This window comes from Arachis hypogaea, chromosome 3, assembly GCF_003086295.3.
Source record: "Arachis hypogaea cultivar Tifrunner chromosome 3, arahy.Tifrunner.gnm2.J5K5, whole genome shotgun sequence".
NCBI lineage: Eukaryota > Viridiplantae > Streptophyta > Magnoliopsida > Fabales > Fabaceae > Arachis > Arachis hypogaea.
Genome location: NC_092038.1, coordinates 62,476,936 through 62,490,924, shown reverse-complemented (window position 1 = coordinate 62,490,924; position 13,989 = coordinate 62,476,936). Strand labels below are relative to the sequence as shown.

At 39.3% G+C, this 13,989-nt stretch overlaps 1 protein-coding gene across 1 annotated transcript; it reads right to left on the bottom strand.

Annotated features, from left to right (window-relative positions):
* Positions 1-687: 687 nt before the first annotated feature.
* Positions 688-3,337, bottom strand: LOC140183499 (uncharacterized). Its single transcript, XM_072231948.1, has 7 exons — positions 3,029-3,337; positions 2,603-2,887; positions 2,387-2,485; positions 2,165-2,284; positions 1,813-1,881; positions 1,289-1,689; positions 688-1,108 (listed from the first exon to the last, which is right to left on the bottom strand). Exons 1-7 carry the CDS (start codon positions 3,335-3,337, stop codon positions 688-690), a joined length of 1,704 nt encoding a protein of 567 aa, XP_072088049.1.
* Positions 3,338-13,989: the final 10,652 nt, after the last annotated feature.

The window sequence follows — 13,989 nt, the reverse complement described above, 5'->3', positions numbered from 1 at the left end:
CAGCTCCCTCAATTTTAGCCAGAAAATGCCTGAAATCACAGAAAAATACACAAACTCATCGTAAAGTCCAGAAATATGATTTTTTCCTAAAAACTAATAAAAATCTACTAAAAACTAACTAAAACATACTAAAATCTACATGAAATTACCCCCAAAAAGCGTATAAAATATCCGCTCATCACTGATGATATGCGGTACTGAGACATAGCTCCGTACCAAAAGCTCTTTGGAAGGCACCCCAAAAGCTCAGTACAATCAGGGATCACGGTCTGATACTATGCTCGACGGCACACCATGCAACCTTACTATCTCCTTGATGTACAATCTCGCCAACTCCTCCATAGGACAGTTTACTCGGATAGGCAGAAAATGAGTGGATTTGGTTAAGCGATCAACGATCACTCAAATCGCATCAAATCCCGACCTAGTCCTCCGTAAACCGGTCACAAAATCCATAGCAATTCCTTCCCACTTCCACTCAGGAATTTCAAGTGGTTGTAACATTCCTAATAGCTTTTGGATGCTCTATCTTCACCTTCTGGCAAGTTAAACACTTGGATACCACTGTAGCTACATCACCCTTCATCCCAGGCCACCAGAACATCTTCTTTAAGTTATAATACATCTTTGTACTTCCGGGATGAATAGAAAACCCACTGTTGTGAGCTTCCGACAATAAGTCCTACCTTAAACTCCCAACATCCGGTATGCAAATTCTTCATTTGTATCACCACAACCCTTCATCATCCTTAGTGAATTCTTCGCACCTCCTATCACCAACTGGTTGAAACAATTCTGAAGCTTCTGCTCATCTTGCTGAGTCCTTTGTATTTCTGATTTAAACGTGCTAGAGATTTGTAACTGATTCAAACAAGCTCTTCCGGCAACTTCATCAATATCCAACTTAAGATCTACAAACTTCCAAGCAATTGTTAAAGATTTCTGACTCAAAGCGTCTACTACCACGGTCGCCTTTCCAGGGTGATAACTCAACTCAAAGTCATAATCTTTAAGTAACTCCATCCACCTTCTCTGGCGCATATTTAGCTCCTTCTGATCAAAGATATACTTGAGGCTCTTATGATCAGAAAAGACGCTAAACCTTACCCTGTATAAGTGGTGCCTCCAAATCATGAATGCAAACACAATCGTCACTAATTCCAAGTCATGAGTGGGGTAATTCACCTCATGCGGTCTTAGCTGACGTGATGCGTAACCCATCACATTCCGGTGTTGCATCAACACGCAACCCAAACCCTTTAAAGAAAAATCACAATACACCTCAAACGGTTCATGCGGTTCCGGTAAGATTAGAATAGGTGCTGAAGTTAATCTATGCTTTAAAGTCTGAAAACTCTCTTCGCACTCCAACATCCACCCGAATGGCACTTCTTTCCTTGTCAATTTTGTCATCGGTAATGCAATCCGAGAAAATCCTTCGATAAATCTCTGGTAATATCCGGCTAAACCCAAAAAGTGCCTAACTTCCATCACCGTCGTCGGTCTTTCCCATTCCATTACCGCTTCTACCTTGGAAGGATCTACAGCTATTCCTCCTTTACTCACCACATGACCTAAGAACTTTACTTCCTCTTTCCAGAACTCGCACTTTGACAACTTAGCGTACAACTTCCGCTCTTTTAAGATTTTTAATACAATCTTCAAGTGTTTCTCATGCTCCTTTTCCGTCTTAGAGGAAACCAAGATGTCATCTATGAAAACCACCACGAATTTGTCCAAAAAGAGAGGAAACACTCTGTTCATGTAATCCATGAAAACAGCAGGTGCATTCGTTAACCCAAAGGACATTACCGCAAACTCGTAGTGTCCAAAGCGTGTTCTAAACGCAATCTTAGGGATGTCATCCTCCTTCACTCTTATCTGGTGGTAACCAGATCTCAAATCAATCATGGAAAATACTCCAGCTCCTTGCAATTGATCCATCAAATCATCTATCGTTGGCAGCGGGTACTTGTTCTTCACTGTGACTTTGCCGGTAATCCACACACAAATGCATTCCTCCATCTTTTTTCTTCACCAATAAAACTGGCGCTCCCCACAGTGATACACTCGGTCGAATGAACCTCTTATTCAGAAGCTCTTCCAACTTAGTCTTTAGCTGTGCCAACTTTATCGGGGCCATCCTATACGACGCTATCGATACTGGTCCGGCTCCCGGCACCAATTCAATCGCAAACTCAATTTCCCTTTGAGGTGGGAACTCAGGGATATCTTCTAGGAACACTTCTGGAAAATCTCTAACCACCGAAATCTGATCTAAGTTCTAGACATCACCCAACGCATTAGCAGCCAACAGAATATAACCCTGACACTCCTCCCCATTACAATGCACCATTACAGAGTTCAGGTAATACCCCGTAGCTACCATTGCCCCATTCTCTCCTTTCGGCATAAACCGAATAGTCCACTCAAAGCAATCCAACAAAACCCGATTCTTCGACAACCAATCAAACCACAAAATCATCTACAGCCCCACCATTGGTAAATAGATCAAATCATGCACAAAATCTCTACTCTCAAGCTTGAAACCTACTTGTCTACAACCTGACCTAGTCATAACTGTTTGATGCGGAGTATGTACATGCAGATCAAAAGGTAACTCTGACAGTTTCAAGCCTAATTCTTCAACTTTAGCAAACGAGATAAACAAATGCGAAGCTCCAGTATCATATAATGCAACTAAGGATTTATCACCAATTAGACATATACCTCTCATCGATGAATCTGCCTTGGAAGTATCCTTGGCATTCATAGCAAAGACTCGACCTTGATGCTGACTCTGGCCCACATTCTGATTCCTCCCACGAGGGCAATCCCTCGCAATGTGGTCGGGCAACCCACACTTGAAGCAGCCACCTAAACCAATCTTACATGATTCATAAGGGTGAAAACGTCCACAACGATCACAAACTAAATTTGGAGAACTCTTATTCTGATTTCCTCTTCCCTTAGCATACTAAAACTGATTCTGATTGTTCTTTCTAAAGCCCCCTTGGCCTTGAGGCACATATCCTCCTCTCTTGAAGCTTGGTCCTCTCGGATGAAAATACTTGCCACGACCAAGACTAGAGCTACCCCCATGAGTGTCCTTAGATGTCGCCACGGTCTTGGCATTCTCCTCCACTACTCTAGCCTTATTCACTAAGTCGGAGAAGACACGGATCTCCATAGGAGCCACATCAGTCATAATGTTATCCTTCAAACCCCTTTGATACTTAACGCATCCCCAGCTTTCGTAAGTCTCCGGGTCACCTTGACACACCCGAGAAATCCTACAAAGCTCTTCGAACTTGTTGATGTACTCAGCCACAGACATGGAACCTTGCTTCAGCTGTATTAGCTCCATCTCCTTTGCTTCCCTTGCAGACTCAGGGAAATATTTCTTATAGAAAGCCATTTGGAACACCTCCTATGGAATGTCGGCGTTATGAAGCTGTAGTAAACGACACTCAGCTTGCCACCAAAGCTGGGCCTCTCCCGCTAGTTGATAAGTGGCAAACTCTACATATTGATTGAGGGGAACATGTTGCGCCTGTAAAGTACGCTCCATAGCCTGAAACCAGTGGTCTGCTTCAATAGGATTTGTGGACCCTCGGAAAGTTGGCGAATGAACCTTGAGGAACATTGCCAAGGTCATCGGAACTCCTCCCGTGTTATCACTGTTACCCTCAGCATTATCGTTGGCATTCCCTTCGCCGTTACCATTGCCATTTCCGTTCCCTACCGGTTGGCCCAATCTCTATACATCTTGCAGAGTCGCAGCAACATTAGCCTCTATGGTATTAGCGAGATTTGCCATTTCCGCCATGAATTCGGCATGATTGTCAGCTGGTTGCTCATTCCCACTTTCTCACGTTTGTGTCCGACCTCGTCCGCGAGTGGCCATGTAGGGTTCCTGTCTACACCAAACAATCGATATCAAGGTGATCCGTCTTAATATCAAAAGTCTAGTGCTTCAATTATCCCAAACAGGCACTCACAAACAAGCATGCTATGCATATATCAAGCAGATAACCTAATAGCATCATATAAAAGACACACAGAGTATGTGACGATCGGATTTCCTATCGGTAAAGAAATATAAAAATATGATCGCGTTGTAAGTATAGCTTCTAAACCAACAGAGAATCCTTTCATACAAACGTTTGGTTGTCACAAGTAACAAACCCCTGATAAAATTGGTAACCGAAGTATTTAAACCTCGGGTCGTCTTCTCAAGGAATTACAGGGAAGTGTTCTTATTATTGGTTATGCAAAGGTATATTTTGGGGTTTTCAAAAGGGTTGAGCAAGTAATTTAATTGACAAGAAAAATAAATTAATAATTAATAAAACTCTTGGCAAGGTATGAAAATTAGGAGTCCTATCCTAGTTATCCTTATAAATGGTGATGAAAATTATATTTTTGCTCCCACTAAGTCAAGTGGTTAAATTAAATTAACACCCAAAGGCCTAGTCAACTCCTAAGGAAAGACTAGAGTTATATGAATCTAAATTAATCAGCAAAGATATCAATTATTAATCACAATGAGTTTGACAACTCAAGAGTTACCAATTAATCAACTAGAACCAAGAATATAAGAAACTAAATAAAAGTCATATGTCTGAAATACCTCAAATATTAATAAAAGAAATCAAATCCAACATAAAGAGTTCATAAACCAAATTGGGAAAATAAATAAAAAGAACATTGAACCTGAAAATTGAGTAGTAAAAATCCTAATTCCTTTAAGAGGAATCCTAATCCTAAATCCTAAGAGAGAGGAGAGAACATCTCTCTCTAAAAACTACATCCAAACCTAAAATTGTGTGTGATCTGATGTCCTAAGCCTCTGCATGTTCCCTGACTTTAGTCTGTGTTTTTGGGCCAAAAACTGGATTAAAACGCAGCCCAAAATCGTCCCCAGCATTTTTTGAATTTTCTGCAGATTGCGCATGTCACGCGTACGCGTTGGTCACGCGTACGCGTCGTTTGACGATTTTCCTCCCCACGCGTGTGCGTCAGGCATGAGCACGTGTCATTTGCGCAAACTCTAATCCATGCGTACGCGTCGCTGTGATTTTGTCCAATTCGCGCGCACGCGTCAGCCATGCGTGCACGTCGCTGTTCGCTGGTTGTCTCCTTTATTTCTTGTGCTCCTTCCCTTTTTGCAAGCTTCCTCTACATTCTCTAAGCCATTCCTGCCCTATGAAGCCTGAAACACTTAATCACACAGATCACGGCATCAAATGGTATAAAGGAGAATTAAAATATGTAATTAAAAGATCTTTAGGAAGCAGGTTTTTAACCATAGAACTAAACTAGGAAGGAATTGTAAAATCATGCAAATCATATGAATAAGTGGGCAAGAATTTGATAAAAACCACTCAATTAAACACAAGATTAACCATAAAATAGTTGTTTATCAACCTCCTCACACTTAAATATTAGCATGTCCTCATGCTAAGCTCAAGGTGGCAAAATAAATGAGTAGGGAAAAGTAAGACTCATGCAATGCAACCTATGAATATGAATGCAACTATATGCTAAGATGTTACTTGGTTAAAAGCAAACAAGTTCTTCAAGACAAATACAAACCAAATTCCACTAATTCAAATCGTACAATAAAAAGTAAGTAAACTTGTAAGAAAATAGCTCATGAAAGCAGGGAACATAGAGTTAAGCACTGAACCCTTACTGGTAGTGTATATCACTCTAACTCTCAAGTGTCTAGGGTCAATCACTCTACTCTTCTCCAATCATACTTTCTAAACTTTGTTCTTCATCTAACCAATCAACAAATATTTAATGTACCAATACAAACATCATGAGGCCTTTTCTAGGTTGTAATGGGGCTGAGGTAAAGGTAAGGATGTATATTTAAGGCTAAGTGAGCTAACAAAGTGAATCCTTGATTAGTCTAAGATCTCACCTAACATACACACTTTATATAATTTCAAAGTTCTTTACCTAGCTACCCAAATTTTCCCACTTTTGTATTACATGCTCATGCAACAAATTTATTTTTGAATTTTATCCCATGTGCATTGGTTTTTTTTTATTTTGCATTGGGGTAATTTTTGTATCCCCTTATTTAATTACTTAAAAAATTTTTTATCTCAATGCATATGGTAATTTAATTATTTTGATTTCACATGAGCATGCTTCCCAAATTTTGAAATAACTTATTCAGTTTACTTCCCTTTTTTTCTATCATCCCATGTTCCCATAAAATTACCCATACTTAAATTATACACAATATCTGTCTTAAGCTTACCAAGGATTCAACTTGGAATTTTTAATTTCTTTTCTGCTTAAGGCTAGTAATATGGTTATAAAACAGAAGAGGGGGTCGAAAAGGCTTAAGGGGGCTAACAAAGGTGACTGAAAGGGTAGGCTATTTGGGATAAGTGAGCTAATAATCAAATGATGGCCTCAATCATATGCAAGCATGTAAATACACTAAATAATGGACATATAGAATGGAACAAAGCAAAGATTGCAATTATAGAGAAGAAAACACACAAGAATAAAAATTTATGCTTAAATAATGTAACCATGTAAATAAGCTCAAAATCTCACAGGTTGTGTGTTCTTTGGCTCAAAACCATGTTCCAATACAACTTCAAACAAATTTAACACATAGAAAATTTTAATTTTTAACTTAAATTAGTGAAATTTTTTTTTCAAAAATAGGGTCCTAGAAAGAAACTTATTATTTTTCAACCAAGTAGTACTTAAATGCATAAAATCAAAAAACATGCAATGAAACATGCAAATGCAACAACTAACAAATTAACATTGGTGTTGAGAAGAGAATAACTAACCCATGGAGATCAGTATCGACCTCCCGACACTTAAAGGATGCACCGTCCTCGGCGCATGCTAAGATGTACAAGTGGACGGACTACTCCAACTGATGTCTTTCTCTATAGATTGTGCAGATTGACTTGCCTGTCTCCCCATATAGAAGTTCTTCCTTTTCCCTTCCTCTGTGGCCATCCTGAAAGAAGAGGAAAAGGAAGAAAAGTAACCCAGAAATAAAGATAAGAAGATAAATAAAATATGGATTGGTTAATGCCAAATAATAAAGGTCTCAATTACATGGTAGTTACAACATGCAGTGAGAAAATAGTAGAAGCATACGGCATATCAATAGTGCAAGAACTGCAACAGTGGGGAAGAGGGTGTGGGTAATAAAAAATAGTGTAAGTACATATCAATGCAAAAGGGATATCAGTATTATAAAAATTAGCATTGACTTATGAATAATAATACCCAATTAGAATAAAACAAGTTATAAAGCACTAGAATAATTCAAGAAAAGATGCAATAGTTGAAGAAGAGAATTTTAACACCAATGGAAAAAGAAAAAGAAAGTAAGAAAGGAGGAAGAAAGAAGAAAAGATAGAAGAAATTAGGATTAGAAAAGATAAGATAAGATAATTAGCACTGATCTGGATAAGTTGTGCGTCGCATGTGACGTGGACACGTGGTGCACGCGATCGCGTGGTGTATGATAAATTCAAGTGACGCGGATGCGTGACTCGATTTGTACTAGTGGCGCGAGATCAGCCTCACGTACGCACAACTCTCTGTTTAAATGCATTTTGCTAGAAATCTGGGTGATGCGGTCGCGTGGTTGATGCGATCGCGTGGATTGCCATTTTTGGAAAATGACATGGCAGCGTGGGGCACGTGTTCGTGTGGGAGGTCTTGGTCTTCTAGCACGAGTCCAGCCCCATTCCAGCCCAACTTACTGCCAAACACCCATTTACATCGATTTTACAGAGCCACGCGTTCGCGTCAATTTTGTGGATGCGTGCGAGGCTATTTTGCACATGACGCGGACGCGTCAATGACGCGTTCGCGTGGGTAAATTTGTGCCTAAGGCACGCCTCCAGCCACGCTTACGTATGACTTTCTGTTCACTTTTCTTTTCTTCCCAACGCACCTGTGACGCGGACGCGTCAGCAACACCTACGCATCGCGTGCGTGTTCTTCTCTTTTTTATATATGCAAAAATGTAGAATGCAATGATAATGCGGATGTTATGAATAATTCCAGGTTCAATGAAATAAAATAAAATTCAAAAAAAAACAAAACTAAATAAAATTTTAATTGAATAAGAACGATCATACCATGGTGGGTTGTCTCCCACCTAACACTTTTAGTTAAAGTCCTTAAGTTGGACATTTGGTGAGCTCCTTGTTATGGTGGCTTGTGCTAGAATTCATCCAAAAATCTCCACCATTGTTTGGAATTCCAGTAGCCTCCGGGATCCCAAACTAGGTGCAGAAAGCCTTCAAGTAAGTTAAAGCAAGTGACAAGGCCCCAAGAGTGTTGATTGCCAGAATGAATTCCGGGGTCCCAAACCTTGCTTTTGCACCCGTCTTCTTGTTGATCATTATGATTTCATCCGGGTAGTAAGCAATCTGAATTCTCACTAAAGTGGCCAAACAACTTCCGAGACCCATCCAGTTGAGCTTTACACCAACCCTTGCATTTAAACCTTGAGCACACAACCATGTTGAACATTGCTTGACAACTTCTACCACTAACCATCTCCCTCTTACACTTAATGCCACAAAGGGCTCTAAGTTGATCATCCGTCTCCAGTTGCCCATATTCAAGTGGAATTAGAAAGCTAAGGAATATGAATTTTACCCACTTGAATGTTGTAAAGGATGATGGCAACTTAGAGGGAGGGGTTTCTAATGAACTTGCAAGCTCTGATAAACCCCGATTTTGTGGTTTATCTTGTGCTTATTTTGGGGGATTTTATCACATTTTCTCACATTTATTCAATAAAATAGCATGGTTTTGCAATTCTCTCTTGAATTGTGCTTAAATGTAAAAACATGCTTTTTAGGCCTTAAATTGGTGATTTTAATTCACTTTAATCCCATTCGATGCCTTGATGTGTTTGTTAAGTAATTTCAGGTTCATAAGGCAAGTATTGGATGCAAGAAATAAGGAGAAAAGCATGCAAAGAGGAGAATGCATGAAGAAACAAAGATATGGAATGCACCAATGGACGCGCACGTGTACAAGGTGCGCACGCGCAAAAAGTGGCTTCTCACAAGGACACGCACGCGTACACGCCGCTTACGCGTGGATTGGGAATTCGCCATCGACGTGCACATGCACATGCTGCCTGCGTGCCGATGCTGTCTGTGGCCCACTTTAATGAAATTGCCCCCAGCGATTTTGCAGCTCATTTTGGGTCCAATCCAACCCATTTCTGATGCTATTGAACCCGAGGATTGAAGGGGGAATGAACACACTCAGTCATAGTTAGTTTTTATCATGTTTTAGGTTAGAATTCTAGAGAGAGAGGCTCTCTTCTCTCTCTAGATTTTAGGGTAGTTTTAGTTAATTCTTCTTGAATCCAATTTTTAATTCTTGTTTTGATTTAGTTTCTCCTTTTAATTTCTTGTTATTACATCTCTACTCTTCTAGTTTACTTGTCATTTCCGTTATTTTGCCCTCTTTTATATTTATGAACATTGTTGAATCTTAATTTTCTTTAATGCAATTTTATGTTTGATGTTATTTTTATTGTTGATTTGTGTTGAGATCTTACTTTCCTTGCTATTGGTAGTTGGTAGATTTTATTATTCTTGCACATTTACTATGCTTTCCTTTTATGCCTTCCAAGTGTTTGATAGAATGCTTGGAAGGATGTTAGAGTAGATTTTGAGCATTCTTGGCTTGGAAAGAGTAATTAGGCAATCTTGAGTCATGAAAACCCCACTTATATTGGTGATCTAGAGTTGTTAGCTAATATTGTTTCCATTGATGCTAATCTTTTGCTAATTTAATTAGTGAGTTGATTAGGACTTATGGAATATTGTTTCCATTGACGCTAATCTTTTGCTAGTTTAATTAGTAAGTTGGTTAGGACTTTTGGATTGAGATTAGCTAGTCTCGTTAGATTTTCTCCCTATTTGTTGGAGTTGACGTAATGAGATAAATTCTTGTTTATATTTGTAACATGATTGATTAATCTTGTTTCACTTTCTCCCTATTTGTTGGAGTTTACTAAATAAGATGAATTAATCATGCATGACTAGGATAGAAAGCCTATGATCTCAATCCATTGCCATGAATGTCTCTCTTTATTACTTGCTTGGTTTACTTTTCTTGTCATTTAAATTCTTGTCCATTTAATTTCTTGCCTCAGATCAATCAAAACCCCCCTTGATCCCCATAGCCAATAATTAAGCACTTCATTGCAATTCCTTGTGAGACGACCCAGAGTCTTAATACTTCGGTTAATTTTCATTGGGGTTTGTACATGTGACAACCAATATTTTTGATTGGGAGGATTGTTTGTTGGTGTAGAACTATACTTGCAACGAGAATTCATTCAATTGAGGAAATTCTATACCACGACAATTTTTCTTAAATAAAAAAATGGCGCCGTTGCCCGGGAGTTGCAATGGTGTTATGTTATTGGCTATTGTGAATATTGTGAATATGTTTGCCTTTTGCTTATTTGTTAGTTTTTGTTAGCTTTAGGACTTTGTTGCTTATTTTTGTTAGTTTTTGTTTTTATTTGCTATCATGAATTCTCACCCCTTTGGCTATGAGTTTGGTTCAAACTATATTGTAGGAAATGAAAGCTTCAATGAGGATGTGCATCAAGGATGGAACAATCAAAGATGGGAGGAGCCTCAAGGGATTGATCAACCTTATTGGCAACAACCGCCTCCGATTTCTTATGGGTATAATTCTCATCCTAATGCATATCAATCTAATGGATGTGGTGACCCTTATTGTGATTGTCAACAACCACCACCACATGCATATGAACCACCCCCTCAACATGATTTTGAACCACCTTACTCACAAGCCCCCTACCACCAAACACCTCATTATGACCCTAATCCCTATCCACCATACCAACCATCTTATGAACCATATGAACCACACATGGAACCACCACCATTCCAACACCATTACTCTCAAGAACCACCTCAATATACACCACCTTCATACCCTTACCAAGATGAACCAACTTCCGATTATGAACCTTTCCTCCCGAACAATGAACCTTCTCTTCCACCATCACTTCCCAATGAAGCCCCCACACAAGAACTAAGAGATCTTGAATCTCATATCTTAAGGCGACAAGAGGAGGATGAAAAGAAGTTTAAAGAGCTAGGAGCCAAGATGGCTATCCTAGTGGAAGCCGTTAGCAATATGGCCTCTTCCCAACTAAGCAATCAAGGAACTCCCATTAACAAATGTGGAGAAGCAACCAAAGAGCATAGTGAGGGAGTGAGTTTAGAGCTTCAAGGTGAAGAAGAGAAGTTGAAGAAAGAATTGCCACAAGGGGAGGAAGTTAAAATAATTGAGCTGGAAGAAGTGGTTGAAGCCTTCGAAGAGGTTGACCAAGAGATGGATTCAATCATTGAAGAATTCTTATGTACAATTGAATCCTCTCCAATTGGGTTTGACATAGAGGGTAATGAAGAAGATACCTCACCTCCCATACCCTTGGTAAGCAATGAAGAAGGGATTGAATTAGAAGGAAGCCACCAAGAGGAGGAGGTTGAGCAAGAAGCAAGCTCCACCATTGAAGATGATTCCACACCAACTAATGAGTCTTTTGGAATTGATGAATCTCCCTCATTGTGTTATGAAATTAATGAAAAAGAGGAACGTGCACAACCTTCGACACATGGTTTGAGCAATGAAGGGTGTATAGAAGAAGTTGGTGAGCAAGGAATTGAAGTTGAAAAAGCTTGCAAAGAGGTGGAGGTAGTCAAGAAAGAGCACAAGGGAGTGGATCTCACATTGGCTAAGTGTGGGGAGGCCCCCCTTCCTAAGTCACCATCCTACACAACATTCAAGTGGGTAAAATTCTTATCTCTAATCTTTACTTTCCCACTTGAATATGGTTTGATTGAAAATGATGGTCAACTTAGAGCTCTTTGTGGATTTAAGAGTAGGAGAGAGTTGTGTAGTGGTTGGAAACATCATTCTAGTTTCTTCATGGTTGCATGTTCAAAGTTTGATTGCAAGGTTTGGTGTGGAGCTAAATTGTATGGGTCTAGGAAGTTGTTTGGAGGCTTCTTTGAGAATTCCAAGGCTAAACCACCCAATTGGAGCTATGATGATCAACTTGAAGATGGGTGCAAAAACAAGATTTGGGATCCGGGAATATATGAGGATCAATTTTGGGAGCTCATATCTTGGGAAGAACCTCACCCAAGCTTGGTGAAGATGGTTGGAAATTCTGACAACCAATTGAAGAGCAAGCATTCTTGGAGGTTCAAGGATGAACACAAGCATAAGCCACCATGACAAGGAGCCTCCAAATGTCCAACTTAAGGACTTAAACTAAAAGTGCTAGGTGGGAGACACCCCACCATGGTAAACTCTTTCCACTCTCTTTTAGATTTGGTTAATAAGTGATTGGAGTTGCCATTGTAGGTAGTTTTTGTCATTTTCTATACTCTTATGCATTTTGATTTTATTGATAGGTTGTTTGTTGCATTTATGCTTTGATTAGAATAGTTGTTGTTAGATTGCATTTTGTTTGTAGTATAAGTTTTGTTATTAGTATGTTTGAAAATTTTTCAAAAACTTAAAGATTTTTGTTAAATTTGAATCTTGGTTGCTTTAGAATGTTTATAGCTGATGGTGTTTTTGTGGAAAAATGAATTTCCAACACACATATCCAACCGGCAAGTATACCGGGTCGCATCAAGTAGTAATAACTCACTTAGAGTGAGGTCGATCCCACAGGGATTGATGGATCAAGCAATTTTAGTGGGTGATTAGTTTAGTCAAGTTAACATTTAAGTGAATTTGGATGAAGTGTAGCCAACAGAAAGTAAATAGCAAGGAAAATTAAAGTGCAGAAAGTAAAATTGCAAGTAACTTAAATAACAAGAAAGTAAAATAGCTGAAACTTAAATTGCAAGAAAAGTAAATTACATGAATAGTAAAGGGGCTGGGGTGCTGGAATTTCAGAAATTAAACAAGAGAAAGTAAATTGCAAAAAACAGAAGAACTAAAGATGAATTGAATTGCAGTAGATCTTAAGGAAAATAGTAAAATGCCTTGAAGAATTTAAAAACAGAAAAGCAATGCTTAATTTGCAGCAATTAAAAGGATGTTGAAGATCTCAGGAGTGGAAGAGACTAGAAAACAAGTCTAGATCTCAAGTCCTTCCTTGATCCAACAAGAGAGAAGTTGCAGAAAATTAAAAGAACAGATTGCAGAAGAAGAAGATTTAAAACAGCAAATGAAAATTGAGTTATGCAGTAAGAGAACAAGATGAATCTCAAATCAGGAATGAAACAGAATTCCTTCCTTCCCAATCCAAAATTCCAAAATAGCAATCAAAACTAAGAGAGAGAGCTCTCAAATCCTAATACTCTCTAGTGTGCTAGCCCTCCTCTTTTCGAGCTCTAATTGATGCCTTTATATAGGCTTTACAAAGTGAAAATGAAAATGAAATTAAAACAAATTACAATTAAAATAAAAATCCTAATCTAATTTATCCATGTGCCTTTGAGTGATGATGTGGGCTTTGCTTGCTTTGGATTTGAGGAGATATGGGTCTTGGATGGCCTTGGTTCAATTGGTGAAGAATTGGGTTCAAAGGGAATTTGAATTGAATTTTGACCCATGGGTGTTCCCAGGAGGCTGCCCTGCCCTTGTGGAGGGCAGGGCAGATTTTTGATGCGTGGTGCGTGCGTGGTGCGGGCGTGGTGCGGGCTTGGTGTGTGAAGATGCTGCCCTGCCCTTGTAGAGGGCAGGGCAATGTTGCCTTGCATGTGTGTCTTGCGCACTCACTTCCTTGGACCGTGTCATGATGCACTCCTCACTCCCCTTAGGTGCTTGGTTCGAAACTTGGTGAAAGCACTTGAGGAGCAATTTTTCCTTGATTTTCCATGAAGAGCACGACATTGCCCTGCTCTCCAAGAGGGCAGGGCAGAAAATTGAGCGCTACTTTGTTTTGGAGTGAGG